At 45.4% G+C, this 27,994-nt stretch overlaps 2 protein-coding genes across 4 annotated transcripts; one reads left to right on the top strand and one right to left on the bottom strand.

The window, feature by feature from the left end:
• Positions 1-2,565: 2,565 nt before the first annotated feature.
• Positions 2,566-5,408, bottom strand: POLE3 (DNA polymerase epsilon 3, accessory subunit). The gene is made up of 5 exons (XM_045882977.3): positions 5,271-5,408; positions 4,996-5,146; positions 4,808-4,893; positions 4,349-4,467; positions 2,566-4,083 (listed from the first exon to the last, which is right to left on the bottom strand). Exons 2-5 carry the CDS (start codon positions 5,059-5,061, stop codon positions 3,911-3,913), a joined length of 444 nt encoding a protein of 147 aa, XP_045738933.1. The 5' UTR covers positions 5,062-5,146; positions 5,271-5,408; the 3' UTR covers positions 2,566-3,910.
• A 9-nt stretch (positions 5,409-5,417) lies between these two features.
• CUNH9orf43 (chromosome unknown C9orf43 homolog) lies at positions 5,418-27,080 on the top strand. Of its 3 annotated transcripts, XM_064579324.1 has the most exons (15): positions 5,418-5,677; positions 7,364-7,471; positions 8,687-8,886; positions 8,988-9,138; positions 12,455-12,533; positions 14,543-14,643; positions 16,233-16,299; positions 17,027-17,190; positions 18,737-18,887; positions 19,280-19,340; positions 19,560-19,684; positions 19,912-19,999; positions 22,556-22,635; positions 23,258-23,324; positions 23,534-27,080. In XM_064579324.1, the coding sequence occupies exons 3-15, from the start codon at positions 8,736-8,738 to the stop codon at positions 23,869-23,871; spliced, it is 1,623 nt and encodes a 540-aa protein (XP_064435394.1). In that variant the 5' UTR covers positions 5,418-5,677; positions 7,364-7,471; positions 8,687-8,735; the 3' UTR covers positions 23,872-27,080. The 3 variants fall into 3 exon arrangements, with proteins under 3 accessions (XP_064435394.1, XP_064435395.1, XP_064435396.1); XM_064579325.1 differs by lacking the exons at positions 5,418-5,677; positions 7,364-7,471; positions 8,687-8,886 and adding an exon at positions 11,244-12,336 and having other exon boundaries at positions 9,003-9,138; XM_064579326.1 differs by lacking the exons at positions 5,418-5,677; positions 7,364-7,471; positions 8,687-8,886 and adding an exon at positions 11,222-12,336 and having other exon boundaries at positions 9,017-9,138.
• The last annotated feature ends 914 nt before the right edge of the window (positions 27,081-27,994 follow it).

The raw sequence follows: 27,994 nt of genomic DNA on the forward strand, positions 1-27,994 counted from the left end.
AGAGAGAGAATGAGAGACAGAGAGCATGAGAGGGAGGAGGGTCAGAGGGAGAAGCAGACTCCATGCTGAGCAGGGAGCCGATGTGGGACTCGATCCCGTGACTCCAGGATCATGACCTGAGCCGAAGGCAGTTGCTTAACCAACTGAGCCACCCAGGCGCCCCGCTTGCTTGCACTCTTAAAAAAAAAATAAATTTTTTTTTTTTTAATTTTTTTGAAATAGATTGAAACAGATTTTGAAACAGATTACACCAAACAGCGGCATTCTTAAAATTTTCACTCTTTTGGGGCTCTTTTTTTTTTTTTAAGATTTTATTTAGTTATTAGAGAGAGAGAACATAAGAGGGGGGAGGGTCAGGAGAAGCAGACTCTCTGCTGAGCTGGGAGCCCGATGCAGGACTAGGTCCTGGGCCTCCAGGATTATGACCTGAGCTGAAGGCAGTCGCCCAACCAATGGAGCCACCCAGGCGCCCTCAAATAAATAAAATCTTCAAAAAAAAACCCTGATTAAAAAAAAAGAAGATAAAATTGGTTCACTGAATGCAATGCGGTATTCTGGAATGGCTCCTGGAACAAAAAAGGGTGTTAGCAGAAAAACTGGTGAAATACAAATAGTTCGGTATTTGGTAGTTCTTCTCAGTTTTGATGAATGTACTGTGGTTACGTAAGATGTCAAAATGAGGGAAAGCTGGGTGATTACATGGGAACTCTCTGCACTCTGCAACTTTTCTGAAAACTAAAATTGTTCCAAAGTAAAAAGTTCAATTAAAGAAAAAAATAAATAGAAACAAGGCCATGGGCCACTAGAACAGGACCCTAGCTTTCATAAGTTAGTGGTAAGATCTTGAGCAAGTAAGTCACTTTTCTCTGATGAGCCTTAATCTCTCATCAGCAAAAATAGGATTAGGCTGCAAAAGTAATTTTTATTTACTTATTTATTCATTTTTTTTTTAAAGATTTTATTTATTTGACAGAGAGAGACAGAGCGAGAGATGGAACACAAGCAGGGGGAGTGGGAGAGGGAGAAGCAGGCTTCCCGTGGAGCAGGGAGCCCGATACGGGGCTCGATCCCAGGACCCCGGGATCATGACCTGAGCCAAAGGCAGATGCCCAATGACTGAGCCACCCAGGCGCCCCCAAAAGTAAATTAAAAAAAAGATTTTATTTATTTGAGAGTGTGTGTGCACAAGCAGAGGAGGGGCAGAGGGAGAGGGAGAAGCCGACTCCCCAGAGTGGGGAACCTCACGCAGGGCTGGATCTGAGGACAGAGATCATGACGTGAGCCAAAGTCGGACACTTAACCAACTGAGCCACCCAGGTGCCTAATTTTTTTTTAAGTAATCTCTACACCCAACGTGGGGCTCAAACTTATAACTCCGAGATCAAGAGTTGCACGCTTTGCCAACTGGGTCAGCCAGATGCCCCTGCAAACGTAATTTTGTGTGGGTAAAAATGGTAACCTTCCCACCCTCCAAATCCAGATCAGAATCTCTAGGCATGAAGGGCTGTGGCTTACAAAAGATGAGATTTTTGCCTTAACCTAGTAAGCAACCTTCAAACTTCAGATACCACTACAGGAATGATAAAAGTGTACTTGGAAAAAATTGGTTGATAACCTCAGATTCTTCCTAGTTTTTTTTTTTTTTTTTTTCTTTTTAAAAGGAGTCTCTACACCCAGCATTGGGCTCAAACTTACCACCTCGAGGTCAAGACTCACAGGTTCTACCAACTGAACCAGCCAGGCATCTCTTAAATTCTGTAGTTTTAAGTCACACTTCCCACTCTCAGGAAACATGTTTTCTTAGGTAGTCAAAGTTTGGGAAGACCTAAAGCCATGTGGAGGGAGCGTTCTTTTGGGGATTCATTGACTGGAGACTTAACAATGAAGTAGAAACAGACTGGAAGGCAAGCCCTCCTCAAGCAGGTTTTGCATACCGGGTTTAAGTATGGATTTGATGGGAAGCAGTGAGGGACTAGAACATAGCAACGTTCCAGGAAGATTTACTTGGCAAGCTACACAGGGGAAGCTGGGGCAAGCAGAGATGTGGTAGGAAACCACAGGACTCCAGATGGGACTTGAAAGCTTTGCTGAGTGGTGCTCATGGGAGTTAGGAATGGATGTTTCTGTTGTGGAGAAGGAAAAAGCCACCAGATCTAATGACTATTGGGTTGTAACTTTATGTTCTTTATAAATTCATGATTTGAAAAAGTTATGTAGATTAGAGGTAACAGAGCATTGTGGTGGACATCATGAAGGTAAAGGCAGTTCTCCTTGATAGGATTTCAGAGTTCATGTGTGAAAGCATTTAGAATAGTATCAGACACATAGTAGGAACTCAATAAATGTTGAGTCATTGAGCAACTAGTAACACATAGGGTGCCCTGCAGAGCCATGGAAAGCTCTTGCTGTGGTTGAAGAGCAGCATCTGCTGGTCATCCACGGCAGCGCAGGATCCCATAGTTACAAAGATCGGGCCCAGTCCACATTCCAAAAACTATATACAGGGATGATCAGTGGGTCCTCCCCAAAAGCCTACAATAAAAAGGCAGGATGAAACAGGAGCCATCACTTTTAACAAGAACGTTCTTTATTTGTACAAAGCATAATTTTCCTCAACACTCTTCACTCATTTGTCAACAAACTTTTGACTGTATTCATTTAACAAATTAACAGTGTCAAACTACATACATTTGACTACCTGTCAACCTCCAAGCGCTCAACTTAGAGACAAACAAAAAAGTGCTTGGAGCACCAAATATCAAGAGGAAAAAAAAAAAAACAACTCAGAAGAAAGGTCAACAGAGTTACTTTAGAAGCAATTAAAGGGGATGGTTTTTTGCAGTGGGGATTAGATTCCTGAGCACCATCAGATTTCTGCACTTTGGGACATTAAGCAGGTTATCAAAGTTCCTGGGTTGGCAGATGTGAGAAAAGGAGGGAGAGAAAGTGGGAATCGGGAACAGAGGAGAGGCAGAAGAGAGACAGGAAAGGAAAGGCACAGAAGGAGAAAGTTGTGCCTAGAAGAAATAAAGTCTGGAACTTGTCATGAATTGGAGGAATGAAAAACGAACAGTCAAAGTCTGGGAAATGGACTACAAGAAGAGAAAGCCTGGAATTTTATACCTTCCAGGAGGTGACCATAAATCCTAAAGCCATACAGTGGTAGGCAGTGAGGTGCATCTAAGACTATCTTTTTTTTTTTGGTAAGACTTATTGGCACACTTGCTTGACTAATTCCATTCTACAATGCTGATTCAAAAGCATATGTGCCCAGAGCGCAGCCTCGCCAGCAGGTCAAATGCCTACCAAGCAAGACAGAGGAGCTCCAAGCCAAGTGGGTCTGGAGAAATCAAAATTCAATTAATGTTACTGTCAAGTGAAGAGACAACAGATTTCATTCTTCTCCTGTAACCTTTTATAGTTTCCTAACGCTAAACACATTCTGACCACTTTAACAAGCTAGTATTGCCAAATCCTGTACAATCAAAACAGGCTGACCATGCTCAAAGCCCCAATTTTTCCTGAGCTTTGACTACCCCTGTGATCTGGAACACAGCAGGCAGCATGGAAGTCATTACTACTTTTTTGGGGGATGGGTGGGAAGGGAACTGGGGATCAAAACCCGCCTACCATATATATAAGTAAACAAAAAAGATCAAATTGACTAATCAAATTAGCCACTCAGAATCCCCCTTGCCAAAAGTCATTACCTTCAGACTGATCTGGCAAAATGGGATTCTGCTGTGCTGATGCTCTGACGGAAGCGCTGGTTTTGATAATTTTAGTCAGTTTTATTTTGATCTTCTCAGGCTCTTCTGGCTAAGACTATTTGCCCCAGCAGGGAAAAGCTTCTCACAAACGTACCACATTTCAGGGTGGTACCTTCCAAGGTGCCAGTCTTCCCATCCCATTAGTTGTCCACTTCCTCCTCTTCATTCTGTTCTTCTTCTTCCAGCCTTTCCTCATCTTCATCGTTGTCCTCATCCCTGCTCTTGTCTTGCTCTTCGGCATCTGTTTTTTTGTCTTTGTCCTTCTTCTTTTGCTCTGAAGCTTCCTTCTTGCCTTTCTGCTCTCTCCTATATGCTGTAAGGAGGAAGATGGGAGTCAGGAGGCAGGGCTGAACCAAACAGACCACAGCAGCTAACTCCACTGTACAACCAGAAAAGCTGGGGCAGAGAAGGAAAAATAACCTGCTCAGCATTACAAATCGGATCTGAGGTGGTGCCAACTGGACTGATTCTGAGTCACATCCAATACTTACTTCCTGTCCTTACAGGGACCCAAGCTGAGAAGACTCAGGGCCAGGTGAACATCTTCTACTTGGCTGAACAAAGGAAAGGGTCATTACCTTCCAAAGCTTCTTTCAACGGGGTAACGAACCGCTGGAACTCCATCTCTTCCATGGCTGAGAGCACGTCACTGGCATTCAGTGTCTTGCGTTTCCCTTTCATTGCGAAGTTGTTGGCACTGAAAGAAAAAGAGTAAAGGCCGTCAGGGGGCTGTCAGACCCCCTCCTGCCGCGTAAGGGATGGAAAAGGGGCACCAGAGGTGGTATGGAAAAGCCTAGGTCTTAGATGCATGGATTTTGGTGACGTGTTAAGTCCCTCCCTTCCCTGTACAAAGGGTAATTTTGCTGTTTTATTTTGTTTCAGACCTTGCAAGAACTGGATAAGGGTGAATCTTCCCCGCACTGAGATAAGGCACAATTGTTGGGGTTTGTGGACTACAGGCCAGGGGGTCTCTTTGCGGCTCCCTTACGCCCCAGCCCCAGCCCCAGCTAAGCTCTGGCTAGCTCAGCCCGCCTCACCAAGAAGTGGCGTACAGCACGAAGACGCTAGCAGCGCGGGAGATGGCGCTGCGGGCCTCCTTGGAGATGTTGACACCGTCCGGGAGCTGTAAAAAGAGCGTGGGTGAATAAAGCTGCCGGCCCAAGACCTGCTTCCCCCGCTGCCCGCCCTTCCGCCCCTGGCCCATCCGCCAGCCAGAGCTGCTCACCGCTTCCTTGATGATCCTAGTGATGACGGCATTGGGCAGGTTTAAGTCCTCGGGCCTCTCCGCCATTGCCGCCGGCGCCGCGGCCCGCGCCTACGTCTCAAGCCTCTTCTTCAGGCCGCCAAGGCGTCCGGACTTCCCGCGTCGCCACAGTCTGACCCAAAAAGGCTTCCGTCACGCCCCACGTTGCCCACACTGTGTCCCACAGTGCCCCGCGCGCCATAGCCTCCCTCTTCACCCAGCCCCGCCTCCGCCTCGAGTCGCCCAAGCCTCCGAACTTTCCACGTCGCTACGGTTTTGGCCCTTCCGGGCTTCCGTCCGACCCCACCGGGATCCAGCGCTCCTTCCCAGGTTCGTTTCCCTGCTTCTTGCCGCCACCATGTCTGGAGACTTCTCATCAGCTCAAGTATGGCTCACTGGAGCTTCCGTCCCTTCCCCACAGTGCTCTGCGCCGCTGCCTGGCAACGGCGCTGCCTGGCGGCTAGCGCGGGAGACGGAGGCGTGGACTGAGCGGACGGGGCGGGGCTCCTTCCGACGTGGGGCGGTGCCCCGCCTCCTCTCCCAGGCGGTCGGAGGGGTCACGTTTGCTGAGTGGATTTCGGCTTTCTGGCAGTTTGGCGTGCCTTTTGTTAGCGCGGGCCTCCGAGGCCGAACCCTTCCACGTCCCTCTTCTGGAACGAAGCGGGTATCTTCTTTCAGTTCTGCGGGACCTGATGTTCATCTTTAATCTTTTCACCCCTCCCAAATTTGTAATAATCGCACTAAGGATAATTGTCCCCAAAATTGTTGAACGCAAACTCCTTTGCCAGTACAGCGCTAACGCTGGCGACATAGAAATGGGCACAGGTAGACCTCGGGCCTCAATTCGGGCTGGTCAGGTAACGAAAGGGCAGCAAGCAGCCGGTTTTAAGGATAACGCGACATTGCATTCCATTAAAAAACAAACCCTGTTAAAATTGTATTTGTATTTTTCAGTTCATTGACTTACGCATCATACGTATTTCGCAGTCAAAAGCTTTAGCATGGTTTTGCAGTGGCTCTTAAGTTGTATCATTTTCATGTTGTGTAGGTAGAAATTGTCTTCGATCCCACTGAGCGAGCAGGAATGCTTTTTTTTCTTGAAACATGCTGTCTCACGTCACCCTTAATTTTCCTGCTTTTTAAAAAAGAAAATTATTTATTTTGAGTAGTTTCTACAGGCAACCTAGGGCTGGTGCTCATGACCAGAGTTCAAGAGTCACATGTTCTACCTACTGAGCCAACCAGGCATCCCAATTTTCCAGCGTTTGACAGAGACATGAGTACAGAGGAATTCTTCCCCTATTAGGAGAAAAACAACAGCAAACACGGTGATAAACGGCAACTGAAACTGCATTAGTTAGAGATTATAGGGTTTGTTGAGAGAATTCGCCATTTGGAGAGAACAGTTCTGGTTTAAAGATACCAGGAGACACTCCCCTCCATCCAATTGCTGTCTAGTTGGAATTGGGACCCCTGTGTTGTCAGATATTTTGATTTTTTTTTTTAAATTTTATTATGTTCTGTTAGTCACCATACAGTACATCATTAGTTTTTGATGTAGTGATCCACGATCCATTGTTTTCGTATAACACCCAGTGCTCCATGCAGTATGTGCCCTCCTTAATACCCATCACCAGGCTAACCAATCCCCCCTCTCCCCTCCCCTCTCCCCTCTAAACCCCTGTTTGTTTCTCAGAGTCCATAGTCTCTCATGGTTCATCTCTCCCTCCAATTCCCCCCCCCATTTTTCCCTTCCTTGTCCTAATGTCCTCCATGCTATTCCTTATGTTCCACAAATAAGTGAAACCGTATGATAATTGACTTTCTCTGCTTGACTTATTTCACTTAGCACAATCTCCTCCAGTCCCATCCATGTTGATGTAAAAGATATTTTGATCTTTAAGAGGAGTCATAAATCTGAATACTGTGGACTATTTCCACTTAAAAAAGTGGCTCAAAGTGTAGGCCAAACAAAACGAGTCATAGGGCAGGTGCGATGCCATACCAATAATTCATTATCTTTGGTTTAATTTATAAGTTCTTTAGAACAGGGACTTATTTTGTTCATTACTGTTCTCTATGCCTGCAACATGTCCCGTCACATATTTGGTAGTCAATAAATGTGTTGAATAAAAGGAAGAAGAAATGGATACTGTCCTTAAAAAGGGGACCTAATGTCCACCTTTAATCTTTTCACCCCTCCCAACTTTGTAATAATCGCGTTAAGGACCAGGTGGTAGTGATTGCCTAAAATATTTCTAGAGAAAGATAATACTATTTATTGAGCCCCTATTACGTATCATACATAAAAGTACGTTATTTCTCTTAATGCTTCCACAATCCTACTTAGGGATTTCCTGTCCCCTCTTTATATGAGGAAACAAGCTGAGAGACGTGAAATCACTTGCCTACGACAGTACAGCCAGTAAATGAAAAGCCAGAGGCCTCTGATGTAACTGTAAGTCTACTGATCTACTGTTTGAGCAAACCCATTCATTTCTGGTGGGTATTTAAGCTGCCTGTATGAGAATTGGAGCATATTGCAAAATGAAGCATGTTTTCCAAAGGTGTGAACCATCTAAAGCCATCTCAAGTACTTCTGTGGTTATATTAGTTCTGATTTGATAAGGCTTTTTAGAGATGATGGTGTCTTCTCCCTAATGATTAATGAAGGGGAAAAAGAAAGGATGCTAATACTTATTTTGAACTATATGCCAGAACTTTTTAAAAAAATATTTATTTATTTGAGAGAGAGAGAGAGCATGATAGAGTGAACACAAGCAGGGGGGAAGGGTAGAGGCAGAGGGAGAAGCAGACTCCCCGTTGAGCAGGAAGCCCGACGTGGGACTCAGTCCCAGGACCCTGAAATCATGACCTGAGCCAAAGACAGATGCTTAACCGACTGAGCCACCCGGGCGCCCTTTTAATATCCAGACCTTTTAATATCCATTAACTAATCTTTGTAATGATCCTGTGAAACAGGCTTATCCTTATTTTGCAGATGAGGAACCTGTAGCTCAGATTGCTTAAGACCCAGGTCACTCAGCTACTAAATGGCCAAGTCGGAGACTTTATGAAGTTAGTCTGCTCCAAAAACTCTTGCCACTCTACTTCATGCTGAGATGTTTTCATACTTGGTTGTTATCCAGTTTTTTTTTTTTAATTTTAATTATAATATGGTCAACATATAGTGTTATAGTAGTGTCAGGTGTACAATATAGTGATTCAACAGTTTTATACATTTCTCAGTGATCATGACAATAAGAACACTCTTCATCCCTATCACCTATTTCACCCTCCACGCCCCTCCCCCCACCTTCCCTCTAGTAACCATCAGTTTGTTCTCTATAGTTGAGGGTCTGTTTTCTGGCTTGTATCTTTTTTCCTTTGTTTTGTTTCTTAAATTCCACATGAGTGAGATCATATGGTATTTGTCTTTTCTCTGATTGACTTATTTCACTGCGCTATACCCCCAGCTCCATCCATGTTGTCGCAAATGGCAAGATTTCGTTCTTTTTAATGACTGAGTAGCTTGTTACCCAATTCTTAATTATCCTGTGACCATCATTTATGTATGTGGGTTCAACAGAAATATTTTATGCTTTGAGTCCAAGATTTGGACTGCATGGCTGAGGTATAATACACTCTAATTGTCTGTTTTTTGTTACTTTAGAGGGCTAGAAAGCTGCAAGATTGGCTTTTGTCCTAAACCATTTGTAGCTATGGACTTACCAGATGAGAGCCAGTGGGATGAAACCACCTGCAAGTTGGCCATTTGTCAGCATCCACAATGCTGGGCCACGATCCGCCGTATTGAGAGGGGCCACCCTCGAATCCTGGGCTCCCCCTGTAAAACAACTCCAAATGATGAAGGTGCATTAGTCAGCCCTGCTTCTTCCTTACAAGATCCTTGAACTATTTCTGTTTGGCTCCTTTTGACAGATTACATGTTTTCTTCTGTTCTGTTTTCTCAGACAAACTCCCCGTGCTCACCATTGTAAACATAGCAGATTCCTGCATCCAAGCCAAGAGACATGCTCATCATCATTTATCAGGATTTACCTTCACCAAACCTCCCTCTTTACTGTGTCCAGGTTCAAAGCTTGACTCCAAATTCCAAGGCAGGTAAATTATCATGGAATCTTCCATTATTAGCCTCCTATCTCAAAATTCTGGGTTGATTTCCTTTACCCATGTAGTAGACTTTGAGAAAGCTGGGTTAAAACTAAAACACCAGTTCAGTTAGAGAAATGATGACGAGGCAGTGGGAAACAAAAGGAAAGCATTATCTGTGTTGTAGGAGTTGCTAAAATAGAGGTGTATTAGTTTGCTAGGGTCACTGTAACAAAGTACCCTCGACTGTGTGGCTTAAACAACACAAATTTATTTTTTCACAGTCTAGGGGTTAGAAGTTCAAGATTAAGGTGTTGATAGAGTTGTTTTCTTCTGAACCCTTTCTTCTTGGCTTGTAGGTGGCCATTTTCTCCCTATGTTTTAACATGGTCTTCCTTCAGTGTGTCTTTGTCCTAATTTCCTCTTTTTTTTTTTTAAAGATTTTATTTATTTGAGAGAGAGAGAAAAGCATGTGTGGGAAGAGGGGCAGAGGGAGAAGCAGACTCCCTGCTGAGCAGGGAGCCCAGTGGATGTGGGGCTCAATCCCAGGACCCTGAGATCATGACCTGAGCCCAGTGCAGACACTCAACTGACTGAGCCACCTAGGCATCCCATCCTCTTCTTCTTTTTTTTTAAAAAGATTTTATTTATTTGTCAGAGAGAAAGAGAGAGAGAGCACGAGCATAAGCAGGGGGAGCGGCAGGCAGAAGGAGAAGCAGGCTCTCCACTGAGCAGGGAGCCCGATGCGGGATTCGATCCCAGGACCCTGGGATCATGACCTGAGCTGAAGGCAGCCGCTTAACTGACTGAGCCACCCAAGCATCCCATCCTCATCTTTTTTTTAAGTTTTTAATTTTAATTCCAGGATAGTTAACACGGAGTGTTATATTGGTTTCAGGTATATGATAGAGTGATTCAACCATTCTCTGTTAGTCACTGCTCATCATGATAAGTGTTTCTTAATCTCTTAATTTCCTCTTTTTAATAAGAACACCAGTCATATTGGATTAGGGCCTGTCTGTATGACTTCATTTTACCTTAATTACCTCCTTAAAGACCCCATCTCCAAATACTGAGGGACTCAAACTCTGAGGTATTGAGGGTTAGGATTCAGTGTAAGAATTTGGGGGGCACAATTCAGCCCACCACGGGGGGTATCTCATCAGCCTCTGCAGGTCGTCAGAACACTGTGTCCACACACACTATCTTTCTTATCCTTTATTTTTAGGTATGAAACTATTTGTAAGCTTTCGAAGGCAGAAGCAATGGTTTCCTTTTGAATCTCCTACAAAGCCTAGGCATACAGTTAGTGCTTGTTGATACGGGAAACTAAGGGCCTGGGTGGGATCTACAGAAAACTTAGACTTAGAACTCCTGTGGTTTGGAACCAAGGCATGCCTAGTGGCCTTGTACCGGTTCCTTTTCTCCCGTTTGATGTAAAGCAGCCTTTGGTGGTTTCCTTTGGCTAAAGACAGGATGGGAAAGGGTAGGACTGCTTTCTGGTTCTCTAGGACTTGAACCTTGGGAAGAAGGTGGCTTCTCCCAGTCAGGTCCTATGAAGGCAAAGACCATGACCTCATTCGTGTAGTCACTCATTGAATTCACAAATGTATTTTAGTGGGGACCACTTTGCTGGGCTCTGGGGATTCAGTGGTAAACAAGATACAGTCTTTACCCCCAAAGGGTTTTCAGCCTCACTGGGGAGGACAAGAACTGTCCCGTGTGATGAGCGCGATGAGAGGGCCCCCGCGGGGGTGTGGAAGCACATGGGAAGGGTTCCTCACCCAGGGCACTGTCCTCTGTGGACGTGGAACCTGCACCTGTATACTGAAGTGTGAGCAGTCTGGCAAAGTGGGGGTTGCAGATGGGAGGTGGCCACGAGGAGAGTTCTGGGCTGCGGAAAGAGCATATGCCAAGGCCTGGAGGCAAGAGGAAGTTCTTTCGATGTCAGGAGAAGGGCTCATTGTGCGTGGAACATAGAGCAGGAATGGGGGAGTGGTCAGAGCTGAGGCTAGGGAGGTGGAGTAAAAAGCAGTGGCCTATGGCACGTGAATCAGCCTAAGGAGTTGGGTCTTTTTTTTTTTTTTTTTTAAAGATTTTATTTATCTATTCATTAGAGACAGAGCGAGAGAGGCAGAGGGAGAAGCAGGCCCCCAAGGAGCAGGGAGCCCGATGCAGGACCCGATCCCAGGACCCTGAGACCATGACCCGAGCCGAAGGCAGACGCCCAACCATCCGAGCCACCCAGGCGCCCAGGAGTTGGGTCTTTATCTTACACTTCTTCGCCATATGTATTCATTCCTACACTTGACATGGCTTTTAAAAAAATATAGTAACAAGTGATATGAAAATGTAAGGGGACAGTATTCCTTTTTTTTTATTGTGGTAAATATACATAGTGTGAAATTTACCATTTTAATCGTTTTTAAGTGTATAATTCTGTGGCATTAAATACATTCATAGCGTTGTGTCACCACCATCCATTTCTAGAACTTTTTCATCAACTCAAACAGGAACTCCTTACCCATTGAACAGTAACTCCCCATTCCCTCCTCCCTCCAGCTCCTGTTAATGTCTATTTTACTTTCTGTCTGTATGAATTTGCCTATTCTAGGTACCTCATATAAGTGGAATCCTACAAAATTTGTCCTTTTGTGTTTAGCTTCTTCTTTTTTTTTTTAAAGATTTATTTTTGTATTTATTTGACAGAGAGAGACACAGCAAGAGAGGGAACACAAGCAAGGGGAGTGGGAGAGGGAGAAGCAGGCTTCCCCCCGAATCAGGGAGCCCGATGCGGGGCTCGATCCCAGGACCCTGGGACCATGACCTGAGCCGAAGGCAGACGCTTAACGACTGAGCCACCCAGGCGCCCCTTAGCTAGCTTATTTCACTTAGCATAATGGCTTCAAGTTTCAGCAATATTGGAGCATCTATCAGAATTGCATCCCTTATTAAGGCTGAAAAATATTCCATTGTGTGTAAATACTATGTTTGGCTTATTTAACATGCTTTGAACATCTACATCAAGGGTTACTCAGTCAACTTTTATTGATAGTGACATAACTGTCTGTGGTTGGAGAGGGGCATAGGCTCTGAATTCAGTTTGATGCAACAAAGAGTTGTGGAGTGTTTACAGTGTGCAGTGTCTGGGAGCTGTTCCATAACAAAGAAACACAACTTAAGGCCATGGGGACACCCTACATTCATTCGGTAAGTATTAAGCCCCAGGTCTTCTGTGGATAAGCAGAAGGCTTTTCCTCAGAGCACTAACTGCCATCCCCGTAGCTCTTTTGTATCTCTATGTCATGTTTGGAAACTCATTTTTTAGGCCTCGGGAAGATTTACCTGACAAAGATTTAATCGACCATCCTGATAGATCTCCTAAAGTAAATCACAGATTAAAAAAGGTACTTCTTCAGCATTTTCTCTTTACTAGTGGGAATAAAATACTTGCCTCTGTATACCATTCAGGATGACCATGATCTGAATAATGACAATGATAACTATCTAATATTGGGCCCTTAAGTATATGCTGGGCTTTGTACTAAGCCTTTACGTGCTATACTGTCTCCAGAAATCCCAGACGCTAGTGGGATCAATGGTAAGACTTTTCTGTCTGTATCCTGCAAAGAGCATGTTCAGCTACTAAGTAAACCCTGTCATCTCATAATATGGGGAAATTAGAATGCTGGACTGTCACACCTAAAATGTGCCTTCAGGTCATCTATTCTGATGACTATCCAACTTTTTAGCTGCTATGACCTACAGTAAAAAATACATTTTGCAACAAAATAGCATAAAACAATCCTTACCATAATTATGAGTAATGCACTCTGATATTTTCTGTCCTATTCTATTTTACTTTTTTTTTTTTTTTTAAGACTGAGAGAACACGCATGAGCAGGGGAGGGACAGAGGGAGAGGGGGAAAGAATCCTAAGCAGGCTCCACACTCAACACTCAGCGAGGAGCCCAATGCGGGGCTCAGTCTCACGACCCTGAGATCATGACCTGAGCCAAAATCAAGAGTCAGACGCAGGGCCGCCTGAGCCACCCAGGCGCCCCTCTATTCTTCTTCTAAGCAATGTAGGCTACAGTTCACAAAAGTTGGTCCCATGACCTATGAATTAGTTGCAGTTGCAGTTGAAGAACATTACTGTGGTCTGTCTCTTATGTCTTACAGTTGAGAAAACTGAGGCCCAGATAAGGAAGTGATTTGCTAAAGCACATAGCTAGTTAGAGGCCGAGCTAAATTAGAGTTTAGGAGGAAAAGCCCTTCTACTTATCTACCATAAAGAGAGATTTACTCTTCTTTGCAGTCTTACGGATGCCTTTTATTTTTTTCAAGAGATACTTTACCTTTCACTGTCACATGGTGGAGAGTATAAGGGACAGAGAGAGGGTAGATGTGTTTGAATGGATGAATGAACAAATCACTCTCCTCTTTGACCTCTTTAGAACAAGGGGTTAGATTAAATTCATTTTAAGATATTTGAATAGCTAGTACTTGCAAATGGTTCAAAATTCAAAAAACATGAAAGGGTTTACGGTGCAAAGAAGTCTCCCCTAGTCCCCCAAGCCCTTCAGTTCCTTTTCATAGGACAACGCTATTTTTTAAAAAATTTATTTATCTCTTAGGGTCGGGGAAGTGAGCACGCAAGCAGTGGGGAAGGGCAGAGGGGGAGAGAGAGAATCTCAAGCAGATTTCCTACTGAGCTCAGGAGCTCGGAGCCTGAAATGGGGCTCAATCCCAGGACCCTGGGATCATGACCTGAGCCAAAATCAAGATTCGGTCACTTAACTGACTGAGCCACCCAGGCGCTGAATTTTTATTAGTTTTTGTTTTTGTTTTTGTTTTCTTGTTCCCTGTATCCTACCAGGGGTAGGGACTAGATCATTTATAAGGTTTCCTTGAGCACCAGTGTTCTAATATCTTAAATGTCTGAACGTGAAAAGTGTTGTGATCTTAACTTTTATGTAGATGCCTTTAATTATAGACAGGCGGTAAAAGCAGAAAACTGGCTTCTGTCCCTACCAATTCCCTCCCAGTTCCCAAATTCTGTTACCTGCAGGGGATCTAAGTGTTTGGAGTGGAGTAGGCAGAATGAGTGCATTCCCTTAGGCAAACCCCAAGTTCCCCTCTAGGGGATATGGGGTGGGGAGTTGCTAAATGATGTCACAGGGAGGCAGAGGAGACTATTCACTTAAAATGCTCACTCTTGCAGAGTACTGTACTGGTATCTGGTTTCTTAGGGCATTGTTATGAAGACAATCTGGGGATGAGAAATGTCTTTTTGTCATCTTCTGCACCAGCATACCCTTTTCATTACCATGGTAATTCAGTTCTTAGCCTGTTCTGAATACCATCAGGAGCTGGTACCTTCAAGCCACATATAGGCTTTACATCTTTCTCTTAGCTTTCAGTGCTGAATTTGAATGAGACCCACCTTCCCAGCCCTCAAGATGTTAGAAATATGGTTGTAATCTGGATCCCAGAACAACCAGAGAGGCATGTGAGGTGAGTATTGTGTCCAGAACTTGGGAGCCTTCCGCCCTTACGTTCTGCAAGTCCCTCCTGCCCTGCGCAGGCCTCCTATTTGTGATCTCCCTTTTAGCCACCTCATTGCAAGTAACAGGAGGTCAACTAGAGAAGAAGGTCACGGTCTCTTGTATTTGCTTCCTGCTTCACTGGGGTTCTATTTAATGCACTTTGTGCTTCCTGCGTTGGGGCTTCTCTACATCAGATCCTACATGGCATTAAGTAACAGGCAAGATAGGGCCTGTAGATTTGTGAGGGCTAAGAAACAGACGCTTCCTGATGATCAGTTTTTCTTTTTCTTCTTTTTTAAAGATTTTATTTATGTATTTGAGAGAGACAGATAGCGAGAGAGAACACAAGCAGTGGGGAGGGAACACAAGCTGTGGGGAAGGACACAGGGAGAGGGAGAAGCAGACTCCCTGCTGAGCAGGGAGCCCCGTGCTTGCCGGGCTTGATCCCAGAACCCTGAGATCATGACCTGAGCTGAAGGCAGGTACTTAACAGACTGAGCTACCCAGGCGCCCCTATCAGTTTTTCTTATTAGCCATCCCCAGCTAGTGAAAACATTTTGAGTGAAGCGCGTGAATCTTTGGTCCCAGCCCCAAGGCCTAGCGCAGTGGCACAAGATGAATAGCCTGTAGGACTTGTGTACAAAGCAGAAGGGTCATTGGGTGAGGGCCCAAAGGCTTGATAATACTGATAACCACTGGAAAAAGGTGTTTGGTTTTTCTTTCATGAATGCTAAGGCTTTTGGATTCTTGTTAAGTGACTATGTAGATAGGATGTGATTTAAGAATTTCTTCTTACTTGATTTTTTAATTATCCTGTCAGTGCTTATGCATGTGTATATATATATACATATATATACACATATATATGTATATATATATATGATATAAACAAAAAACTCCTAGAGGTTTACTTCTTTCGTGTAAAAAAAAGCCCAGATTTGGGTGGATCAGGGCTAGTACCTCAGCTCCACGTGTTCATCAGAAACCAGAACTCCTTCGGGCTCTCTGGTCATCATCCTTAGCCTGTGGCTTTCATTTTCTAAGGTGTCTCATGGGGGCTTTGAAGGTCTAAGTTGACGGCTAGTGCTCCAGCCATCATATACGTGTTCCAGGCAAGGAGGTGGAAGATGACGGAGCAAAAAATACTTGAGCACCTCCTCTGTGCTAAGCAGTGAGAATCCAGTGAAGAACCAAATAGACTTGCTCCCTGTCCTCCTAGAGTCTTGTGGTGGTGGGGGGTGGTGGTGGGAGGGGTGGGAGGGTTGGGATTCAGGCTTTACAAATATCACCATACTGAAGTATATAATTACTAATTTGGATTAATGCTATGAAAGCAAATAACTGGGTTGTAGGAGAGAATGGCAGGGAACCTAATGTAGATGTGAGGTTAGGTCTTATTTCTCACAGCTTCTGGGCAGTTGGTTCCTCCAGGCTTCCAAGCAGCCATCTTTGAGTACTGAAGAGAGGATAGAAATCTCCATGGTCATCATTCACAAATACCCTTGGTGCTTCTGTTTGAGATGTCTGGGAATAAATTGTGATTGTTCTTATTTCAAGTCCAGCTGAGAAGAAGCATATTCTTCCCAGCCAGGACTGGATGAAGAGAAGAATGAAATCTACAGGGGTAAGTTTGATGTTTTGGTCAAACCTTTATGAGATTACTCTGTAGAATTTTGTTTTTCCTTTCAGGTACTTTCCCCCTTCCCCCATTCTTTTTAAATGAATAAAACTTGCAAAAGAAAACCCCTTTTAAGGAATAATTACCAAAGCATTTTCTATTGAGAGACTCTCTTCCCTACCCACTCCCTGTAGGAAGGTGAAGAGCATCTTGAAGAAAAGTTAGGAGGAAGCCTTGGATATTCAGGGGGAGTTTTTGACAAATTCCTGGTGTGATAGAAAGAGAGCTTCAGTGGACTAGGGGTTATAATGGACTTGGGTTTCTCATCCTTATGCCACCACTTATGGGTAAATGTAACCTTGGGTAAGTAACAGAGCTGGAAGGTTGCTACAACCATCAGAGTAGTGTCTTGGTCCACTTTGTTCATTGCTGAATCCCCAGTGTGAGCCCTGCACCTGGCACATAGTTGGCCAATAAATATTTGTTCAGTTTTGCTCAGTGAATGAATTAATAACCTTTTTGGGAAAAAAACCAAAGCAATGAATCCCTGTATGATCTGAATTCAACAATGGGGTGGGGAGCCAGAGAGGGAAAATATGGTGGCCTTCATAGTGCAAAGGAGGGGTTGCTGCTGGAGTGGGTCTGGAAACAGGGAGTTTGGCATGCCAGGGTTATGTTGGGAGGCTGGAATGTTGATGGGAAGGAGTGGCACTTTCCATTGTTGCTTTTCTAGAAAGACAATTTTCGCTGTGGAAAGCAGAAAACAGAAACACAGCTGGGACCTCCAGGGATGATTGTGCCTCCCCCCTCACCAGTACACTTTTTTGAGCAACTAAACGCAGAATCCATACCTTTCTGGAACCAATTTGACATGTTACCTCAGGATCTACTGAAGGAGTAAGTATCATGTAAGCCTGTGGGAGAGCCAGGGGACCTGCTCTTCTCTGAAGCAGAGAAGGCACTAAGTCGCATGCTCTTCCTGAGTAAGGAGGGGAGAAGAACTGTCCCCTCTGCTTGTTCAGTGAGTTCGGAGACTTACCAATGTACAGTGATGACGGTAATGACCACCATTTATCAAGTACTTACCACTTGCCCGGCCCTGCGCTATAGAAGCACATTACGTCTATTCTCTTGTTTTGTTTTGTTTTTCAGATATACAGTCATCTTTATTATAATTCATAAATACATTATAAACAGACCTGGATCTTTAATAAGACACACTTAGGATCTGATAGGCTTCTGTTTTCCACTCAGTTATGTAGTTAGAAAACCCAGTTTACTTGAGAATGGTAGAAGTAGTGTCTTAGTTTCCTTAAGAGAAGTTTTCTCCTCATAGGCATTCTGGAATCTTTGGGCTTGTGGGTCAAAAGACCAGACTGTTTTAATAGACATGCCCATGTTCAGTGCTGTCTGCATTCCTCAAATTTCAATGGGCACCTGTCCTATAGAACATTCAACTTGTTCCCCAAATTTAGTATAAAGTGCAGTTTTAAAAAGGGGTCAAGGGGCGCCTGGGTGGCTCAGTCGTTAAGCGTCTGCCTTCGGACCAGGTCATGATCCCAGGGTCCTGGGATCGAGCCCTGCATCGGGCTCCCTGCTCTGCGGGAAGCCTGCTTCTCCCTCTCCCACTCCCCCTTCTTGTGTTCCCTCTCTCACTGTCTCTCTCTCTGTCAAATAAATAAATAAAATCCTTAAAAAAAAATAAAAATAAAAATAAAAAGGGTCAAATGTGCCCAAGCTTCCAAGCTTCCAGGCTTATCCTATAAAAACAGCATTTATCATTCACTTTACCAACTCTCCTGCCAAATAAAGGACCCCAAAGGATAAGTGTCAACCGCCAATGTTAGGTGAGGCTCCTCTTCTCTTCTCAAATCAATTTATTTGGAATCCTGAGCAATCACAGCCAACTTCAATGGAGGGCTGCAATCTCTCTCAAAAAGCCTATTTTCTTATTTGAACCTCTACTAGGCACTATTACTCTCTTCTTCTCCTTCTCCTTTTTCTTTTTAAAGTAAGCTCTATGCTCAACAAGGGGCTTGAACTTATGACTCTGAGATCAAGAATTCCATACTCCGCTGACTGAGCCAGCCAGGAGCCTTCACTCTCTTCTTTTTATAAACGAGTTACGGATAAGTGGGAGGCAGAAGGGCAGTGTGGTTTGGAGTGAGACAGCCTTTGGATTTTGCATTGAAACTTCCCAGTTTTGTGCATTTGGGTAATTTATCTAGCATCTTTATGCCTCATTCCCTCGTTTGCAAAATGGGGATAAGAACGCCTGTCCTCAGCTAATTGAAAGCTGTTGCCCGATGAGCACCTATTGGCTTAGGTCTTTCTAGGCCCACAGTGGAAATTTATTCAAATTTGGAGTCCTTTCCATGCCTTTTTCCTCAGCCACGCTCTCCAAGAAGAACTGTTGCTGACTGGCTGTCTCTGTCCCCTCCAGCCTCTTACCTGATGAAGGGAAAACCATGCCTTCCCTGGAGATGAAGACACAATTGGCCATGATGAAGAAGAAAGCTCCCCTGGAAAAGAGCCGACCCGACAGTGCCATTTCTGCTAAGATGTTCTTATCCATACACCGTCTCACCCTGCAGGTGAGAGCTAGGGAGCCTCGGAGACAGAGGTCTAGATGCAAATCCAGACTCGTTTCTCTTCAAGGCTGGAGGAGTTGATGTTCTCTTTCTTCTTTCTCTCTACCCTTCCACGCTGGACCCAAGCCTCACAGAAGGGCTGGGCTATATGTAGGCAAAAGCAAAGCACGGGGAGGGGTTTGAGGAACATTCTCTGTTTCTCCTGCACTTTGTTCCCCACTCCGGCTCCTCTCTCCAGAGCCCTGCTACAACGCTGCGCATACCTGGTTCTCAAACAGTGCTCGTTGGCTATGTGGGTACCTACCTGCATTTGAAGGGTATGTCTTGGGAAAAGGAAACACCTTCAGTAGAGCTTTTCCTCTTCTTTGTCTTTTCTTTCTTTTTTTTCCCTCCAGAGACCAGCATTGAGATATCCTAGACAGCTGAAGAAATTATATTACACCCCGAACATAGAAGGTAGGTTTTCTGGTGGATCTGGCCAGATCCTCAGGTACTGTCCCCGCCGTCAGCCCACAGTTCTCATACTTGGTCTGGGTCCCGGTTTGTTATGTTTGTGGCCACAGTCATGCAAGGTCCCGTGTAGAACTCGGGAAACTGCCGTTTCAGGAGGCAGCCCCCCTCCTCCACCACAAAAGGCTTGGTTCTGACAGAGTGGGTGTCACTGTTGTGGAGCAGGGCCCAGCAAGCAGCCCCCGGGGAAGGTGGGCAACGCCAGGGAGAAGAGGATTGAGCCTGTGCTCTGGTCACCAGGTCACAAGAAGCAGCGGCAGAGGAGGGTGAAAACCCCACCGAAGAGACAGGTAGAGTGGCCGTGAGGGAAGCCGGAGGACCGGCTGGGACGGGCCACGGGGTGCAGCCTGGAATGGGAAGGGATGGAGGAGGTGCGAGTCTCCCTGTTCTCCATCTGGTTCTAGATACAGAGTTCCTGTCTGCTTGCAGACACTAACTTCTTTCTTTTAGACTCTTTTTGAAACGTTTTCTTCACTTCCAAAGGTCCTAATTCAGTTCCTCCTCATGTGGGTTTCAGGAGGCTAAAAAGAAATCCAAGAGTGATCCAGGGAGCCAGGACATTTTGCATAAATGTTCAGGTGCCGTGGTGTGTGGCCCACGCTATGGTAAGGAGAATATGGGTTTGGGAGGGATGGGATCTCAGGACGTAGCTGAGGACGGGAAAAGCCGGACACGTCTGTCATTTTGGGACCTGCCTTCATTAGGCATTCACAGTTCTCCTCAGAATGTTCTGGCTTGGCTGGGCTTCCGTGCATCATCTTTCCATCAAATATTTACTAAGGAAGCAAGCTGGGCCAGATGTCTGCTTCATGTGGGTGTTTGAGAGATGACCATGAGCATGAGTCAGAGTCATTTTTCCTCAGGTCTTACTTTAGGAAAGATGGAGTGGTTTGAGAATGAAGAGCAAGCCATGAAGCAGGAAAGAGCCAGGGCCCCTGTCTGGCCCCAAGAGGGTTCTAAGGAAGCAGAGTCCAGGCTCCCTCGCTTCCCAGCCACAAGTTAGTTCCTGGAGGCTCAGGTTGAGGTCAGCACATTATCTAGACCCCTCTAGGAGGCAGGTGGCCAGTTCTTGACAGGCAGTTCTTTTCCTGTGGTGTTCATGCTGAAGACCAGAATAGGTAGCTCCCCTTTTTGGAATCCTAATCACGTGCCTGAGCTGAAAGATATCCTTACCCTGGTCCCTCTGATGTTGCTTAGTTTGAGCGCAGACAAAAAGAAAGAAAGAAAGGGAGGGAGAAAGAATCCTCCTAAACCTTAGGAGCTTCTTCGGCCCTACTCAGAGTGGACCTTGTTGACTGCTTCCTCATCAGAATTCGCTCTCCCCCTCCTAGGGCAGTGAGAGGGCTCAGGTGAGCTGTTTCCCCAGAAGAATGCTCCTCTCTTGGTTTATTTCCCATCCCACTGAGCTCTCAGATGCCAACAGTGGCCCCTGACCTGCAGAACTAAGAAGCTTCCTGACATTCACATGGGAGGTAGACAAAACCAGGGCTGTAGCCCAGGGTAAGGCTGACAGGTCCAAGGTTAGCACTCCATCCAGGGTGATCAGCACTCCCCTGAATTCATTCAGGTGCTTTTCATTCCTCTTCCTGATGTCTCCAGTAGGAGCAGATTTGCTTGGGTGACTGGGGTGCCTTTTTGAATTATGTTCTTGGAGCAGTGGCCTGTCCTCACTGGGTTGAGAAAGGCCTTATGAAGAGTTGATTTTTGCATTGGATCTGGAATGTGTGAGAGTCTTTCTGATACGGAAGAGAACTCCAGAGGTGGGAATAGCCTGTTCGGGCGCACCTAGGAGGAGCATGGCTGCACAGGGAACACGGTGGTCCATCGTGGCTGTGGGTTATGAAAGAGACAGTGGTAAAGGGTCAGGCTGAAGAGGTAGGCAGTAGCTTGTATAGCTTGCTAAGATGTTTGACCATGGTCATGGTGCTCCACCCCCTGACCGCACACTGAAATCAACTGAGATTTTCTTTTTTTTTCTGAGAAAGTGAGAGAGAGAGAGAGAGAGAGAGAAAAAGAGAGAGAGAGTATGAGAGTGTGAGCAGGGGCCAGAGGGAGAGGGAGAGAATGAATCATAAGCAGGTTCCACGCCTCCAGCGCAGAGTCCAATGTGGGGCTCAATCTCATGACCCTGAGATCATGACCCTGAAATCATGACCTGACCTGAAGTCGAGTCAGATGCTTAACTGACTGAGCCACCCAAGTGCCCCAACTGAGGAGCTTTTAAAACCCAGATACCCAGGACGTACCCCGCACCTATTCAGTCAGAAGTTCTGGTGTTGGGACCCAGGCCTCAGTGTTTTCCAGAACTCCTGGTGCTTCAAGTGTGCAGCTAAGGTAAGAACCAGGCTGGTAGGGAGCCAACAGAAGTGCTCAGCAAGGGAGTTCCTCGACTGGCTTTGCCTTTTTGCATAACACCTCGGGTGGCAGCTTGGAGGATGTTCTCTTCTTTTTTTTTTTTAAGATTGACTGATTGATTTGACACAGAGAGAGAGCCCAGGAGCACAAGCAGGGAGAGTGGCAGGCAGAGGGAGAGGGAGAAGCAGACTCCCCACAGAGCAGGGAGCCCGATGTGGGGCTCGATCCCAGAACCCCGGGATCATGACCTGAGCTGAAGGCAGACCCTTAACTGACTGAACCACCCAGGTGCCCCAGAAGATGTTCATTTAGAGAAAGGGAATTGAGAAAGGACAAGATGAGTGCATTTAAGGACTCACTGGGGAAACAGCTGATGCAGAAGAATCAGAGAACTAGAGCTTTTGGAAGGAAGGAGTTTCATTTTCAGAAGCCAGTATGGGGACATTAGGGTTGGTGCAAGAAGGTAAGAGGAGTCTTCATTAACCAAAAACATAGGGTCAGGGTTTCTTTTGCTGCTATGATGTGCAGATACCTGCCCCTTGGGTTTCTTGGAGGAACCCTAAGTCTTTTTTGTTTTTCCCTAAGTCTTTCCCTTGACCTTAATCTCAAATTCTGTGACAGATGTGGTCCCAGTCCCAGGTGAACAGAGCCACAGGAGAACTCAGAGGCCCAACTCCCTTTCACCTCCTCTAACCTGTCTTGTCCAAGATGAGGAGTCACTTGTAGGCTAGGGGTCAACTAGAAGCCCAACAGTGGGATATGAAATAACAGTAAGAAGAGAATTGAATTGACTTCGTGGTCACTAGGTCACAGAACTCTACTAAGTCGGAAAACTGACAAAAAGCATCCACAGCGGACAAAGTCAGAAGGACCCAACTTGGAAAAGGTAAGAGCACCAGAACCATTCTGCTAGGGCCCTGTTTCTGTTACCTGTTACTGTTTAACACACGACGTCAAAGCTGAAACCACAGTGGTTGGCCGTTCCTTGGGATTCTGAGGGGTGAGTGGACAGTTTTTCTGGTGTTGCTTGATGTCACTCATGCACCTACCTTCAGCTGGCGGCTGGGGTGGGGCTGTTAGCCAAATCATCTTAGTTCTCTTCCATGAGGTCTCTTCATTGTGCCTTGTTTGGGTTTCTTGATAGTATGGTAATCTCGTGGAAGCACTTCCTTGAGAGATGGGGCTGGAACTGGAACAATGTCACTTCTGCCACATTTCATTGGTCAAAAAACCACAAGTCCAGGGGTGCCTGGGTGGCTCAGTCATTAAGCATCTGCCTTTGGCTCAGGTTGTGATCCCAGGGTCCTGGGATCAACCCCGCGTCAGGCTCCCTGCTCCGTGGGAAGCCTGCTTCTCCCTCTCCCGCTCCCCCTGCTTGTGTTCCCTCTCTCGCTGTTTCTCTCTCTGTCAAATAAATAAAATCTTAAAAAAGAAAAAAAAAGAAAAAAATCTTTTCTTTCTTAAAGTCTTGATTCAAGTTTCCTTACACTTACTCTAATGAATTTCAGGGTTCCACAAGGAGGCCACAGATGGAATACTCTGAGAATTATCTGGAGTCCTTCCCTGATAAGGATGGTAAGTTACTAGGGTGGAGGGACCTTAGTAAGTCACTCAGGCCAGTGAGAGCTGAACCTATGTTGACAAGGATGGTTCACCTCCCTGGAGGCCATAGTCCTCATCCCTCAGAAGGGTCCTAAAGACACCCAGCCCTTCCTTTTCTGTCCTCCATTTGTCACATTTGGGAGAGGGCTGCAGGTGCAGTTAATGGCTGGGTCTTCTTTTAGATCCTGAGTTATCCAAGATAGAACCCTCTAACAAGGACATCAGCGCTCAGGAAGAGGTTGTGCTGGAATCCCGAGAGAGGAGCTCAGAGGACCTCTTAGACGATACATCTAGAAGAGGGTGGAACCCTGAGCTCAAACTCCTGAGGATTCTTCAGGCCACTGATGATGAGGATGAGGAGAACCAGCTCTGTGGGTCACAGAGTGAAGAGTCGTATGGGATTTCACAGGACAGTCTTACTCCAGAGCAGGATGCTTGGAATGCCAAGGACAGTGACCTTGGACGTAAGGACAGAACGGAGAGGGGACTTCTGCTCCCGGGAGCCTTTACCAGGGCCTGACTGTAGGAATTCTGCTTTCTTCATTCACTTCTCCTTACCTCTAAAATCAGTGAGGGAGAAAAAGCCTCCCCCTTCTTAAACTGAGATTGTTTCTCTTTCATTAGGGACAGAATAATTTTAGTGATTAAACACAACTGCTTAAGGAAAAGACTCATTCTGTTTCTGGGAGGAGGGGAGAGATGTTTCTGCCATGTGTTTTCTGGGTCACTTTTATCTCCCCTCTGAAGCTCTGAAAGGTTTCCAGTTATAGGAAGATGAGTTTTGGGGCACCCGGCTAGCTCATTTGGTAGAGTGTACAATTCTTGATCTTGAGGTTGTGAGTTCCAGCCTCACATTGGGCATAGAGGTTACCGGAAAAAAAAGGGGGGGGGGCGGAGATGAGTTTGGCCTATGGGAACCCCTACTGTGTTCTAGATTTTCCTCTCATTCTCTGGAAATGGTTTTTTTGGGGTTGGCACCCAATAATCACTTTCAAATAGTATATGTATTAACCTGAAAGAGTCTAAAGCTCCAGCTTCTAAATTACTGAGTCTGTGGGAATGTTTCAGTGATGCTCATAAAGACTCAGAATTTCAGAGTCTCAGGGGACCTTGAATTTGGTTTTTGGAAGGATTTTTTCCCCGTGTTTTTGTCCTTAAAGTTTTTAATATAGAAAATTTTCAAAATTACCTAAAAGTCAGGAGAATAATATAGTGGAAATCTCAGGTACCCAGTAGCTTAGATGCGGGCAGTGAAGGCCCCTGCCCTGGGCCCCTGGGCCGTGAGCTGCTGTCAAAGCAGCTGGAGCCCATTATTCTCACCAGCTCTGCACCCAGGGTCAGGTCTCCTTCCCAGAAGTGGGAGCTGGGTGGAAGAAGAGAGCCCAGACCATTGGTGGTACTCACTAGCACTTAGCCTCAGCTACCAGCAGCTGGGGGAGGATGAGAAATGATGACATCCTGTCCTTCCTGAGGAGACCAGCCCTCTGCCTTGGAGCTGGGAGGGGGAGCCCTGTGTTCTTGGGCAGTAGCAGTCTGGAGTCGTTTCTGTCTCACCGAAACTGGGGTGGGGACGGGGAGAGCACGGCTCTAGGGTCACATAGCAGACTCAGTTACTACCGAGCTTTTGTAGATTCTCTTAAACAATGTGCTGTATGCTCTTAGGGCCATTTTCAGAGACATAAACATATTTTTAAAAATAATTTTCACCAGTTTCATTGGACAGCAGTCTGCGAACGTCTTACACTCTTATGCCAGAAGTGAAACTCAGGACTGGGCCTGACATCTTTTTTATTTTTTTAAGATTTATCTATTCATTTAGAGAGAGAGCACACAAGCGGGGCGAGGGGCAGAAGGAGAGGGAGAGACTCCCAAGCTGACTCCTTGCTAAGCTTGGAGCATGGGGCTCCGTCTTTGTGAGATCATGACCCGAGCCAAAATCAAGGGTCGGCCGCTCAACCGACTGAGCCACCCAGGTGCCCCCCTGACATCTTTTTATAAGAGAAACTTATCCCTCATCAATTATTTGGTTCTGCTAAGTACAGTTTGTACAAGGAAAGCAGATTAAATGTTAAATCTTTTTTAACGTTGTCTCAAAACAGACCAAATTAGAAAGCTAAAACTGCTGCCTACTTGTTCCTTTCTCCCAAGCCAAATCAAAATTATATATGACATCATTTGTGTTACTAGACTGAACTATACTTAGCTGAATCTTGATAGTGAGAGGAATCCGAGAGGTGTCATCTGGGCTATTTTTCTGCAAATAATTATGTCTCGAATGTACATTACATTGTAGAATGATTTGTGTGGGTTAACTTAAAAATGACACCTTTTTTCAACTCCTTGGTCTTGCCTCAGACCTGTCCACTCAGGCAAACCCAATTTCCAGTGGTCAGTAGTGAGGCTGAGGAGGGGGCAGGGCTGAGCTTTCTTTTTTTTTTTTTTTTTTTAAAGATTTTATTTATTTGACAGAGAGAGAGACAGTGAGAGCAGAAACACAAGCAGGGGGAGTGGGAGAGGGAGAAGCAGGCTTCCCGCAGAGCAGGGAGCCCGATGCGGGGCTCGACCCCAGGACCCTGGGATCATGACCTGAGCCGAAGGCAGACGCTTAACGACTGAGCCACCCAGGCGCCCCAGGGCTGAGCTTTCATTTGCTCATTTTATCTGAAGACTCAAAGAGAAATTCTAACTATTTTTTTTTATTCTTATGTTACATTACATTACATCATTAGTTCTAGATGAAGTGTTCCATGATTCATTGTTTGTGCATAATACCCAGTGCTCCATGCAGAATGTGCCCTCCTCAATACCCACCACCAGGCTAACCCATCCTCCCACCCCCCTCCCCTCTAGAACCCTCAGTTTGTTTTTGAGAAATTCTATTACTGATACAACTACGTACTTAGTTAAGCAACTGTTAGAAATTGGCACATTCTTTTCAGTTTCGTTGATGAGTACAAAGTTACTTTTGAATCGCGACATATTTTGAATGAGAAGATGTTTGCTATTTGAACACTGGCCTTCGCAATCGCTTCTCGGCCTTTTGGCTAAGATCAAGTGTGAACACTGGCCTTTCGCTTCTGTTTTCGAAGGGAGGAAAACCATTTGTGGGCTGAAACCTGTTTCTCTCTCCTCTGTTATACCAATCCCTCAAATCGCAAACAGAATTTAGGACAATATAATCTGCATGCCACATTACAGTCTTCAAGGCAGTTTATACCCACTATTTCTGGCCGACTCTATAGATAAATGTGGATTGTCTCCATTTTATAGATTAGAAGACTGAGGCTCAGAATTTAGGGCTGATGATAACTCATTCGGGGCCTTAGTGAATTAGAAAAAAAAAAAAGGCATCCTTTAAGACACTTTACTACCTGTTGAAAATTCCCTCAAAACAAATCTACAATGATTACAATATGAGCGGCAACCCTAGAGTTGGTCCACAACCTTCACCATAGGACCTGGAGGGCTTACTGGAGAGGTGAAGTCATTTGCCAGAAATCTAAGGCCAGCAAGGGAAGGGGGCTGGGCTTAGAACCTGGCTCCTTGCTCCTCTCATCCACTGAACTCTGATGCCTCTCTGATTCCCTCTCTTTAATGCACGGCGGAGCCTGGGACAGTCTTCATCTGAAAGGAAGGATGAGACCACGTAGAAAAGAACTGACTGAGGGGAAGGAGCCCTCATGAACACTTTGCATTAGCCTCCCAATGTTCTGAGAGAAGAGGAGCCAGGTAACTGTTGCTAACTGCCATTTCCTCACCATCTGTGCCATGGGCATCAGGAGAACTAAGGCCCAACAGCCAGGAGGCTCTAGCTAGAGTTGCTTGGAGATCCGCTTTACACATTTAAGCAGACAAGAGGTCTTAGGACTTAGCTAGTTGGAAGATTGTCCTGGATCCTTATAAAAGGCTCTGGCTTCTTTTTTTCTTTTCTATCGTTCTTTGTGATCCTTACTAGTGGTAGGCCACTGTGTTTGGGTCACCATGTTTTCTGAGCACACTTCCCCATGACACCTGGCTTGGTTTGACTTGTGTGTGAAAGCAAAGTAAGTGGAAGAGTCTTCAGACTGTCTGTGTCCACAGTCTTCTCCCTGTGGGGCCAGCGATTCCTTTGTTTAGGTATTGGTCCTGACATCTGGGCTAACAGACTCTGTTCTTCATTGTTTCTGGGTTACAGTAAACTCCCTTTGATGGGATGGAGTCAGGGTTTCAGCCAGGGTAGCAGTGACCCTTAAAAAAATCCGTTTTGGGGTGCCTGGGTGCCTCAGTCATTAAGCATCTGCCTTTGGCTCAGGTCATGATCCCAGGGTCCTGGGATCAAGCCCCACATCAGGCTCCCTGCTCAGTGGGAAGCCTGCTTCTCCCTCTCACACTCCCCCTGCTGTGTTCCCTCTCTCGCTGTTTCTCTCTGTCAAATAAATAAATAAATAAAATATTTTTAAAAAATCCATTTATTAAAATGTGCTTAAAGGAATTGTTTGCTAAATTAAAGGCAGAAATACCTCTGGCTGTTGGATAAGAATGATTAGAGGCCCTTGGGAATCCAGGGCAATCTGGGAAAGACTTTCTAAATTGTCTCTTTCAGTTACCAGAAGGTACCAGGGTATGAAATTATTTTGTCCTTCTGTTTATATATTTATTTAATA

Source organism: Mirounga angustirostris, unplaced genomic scaffold, assembly GCF_029215605.1.
Source record: "Mirounga angustirostris isolate CCGP_5_RB_7025 unplaced genomic scaffold, mMirAng1.0.hap1 SCAF_15, whole genome shotgun sequence".
Lineage (NCBI taxonomy): Eukaryota > Metazoa > Chordata > Mammalia > Carnivora > Phocidae > Mirounga > Mirounga angustirostris.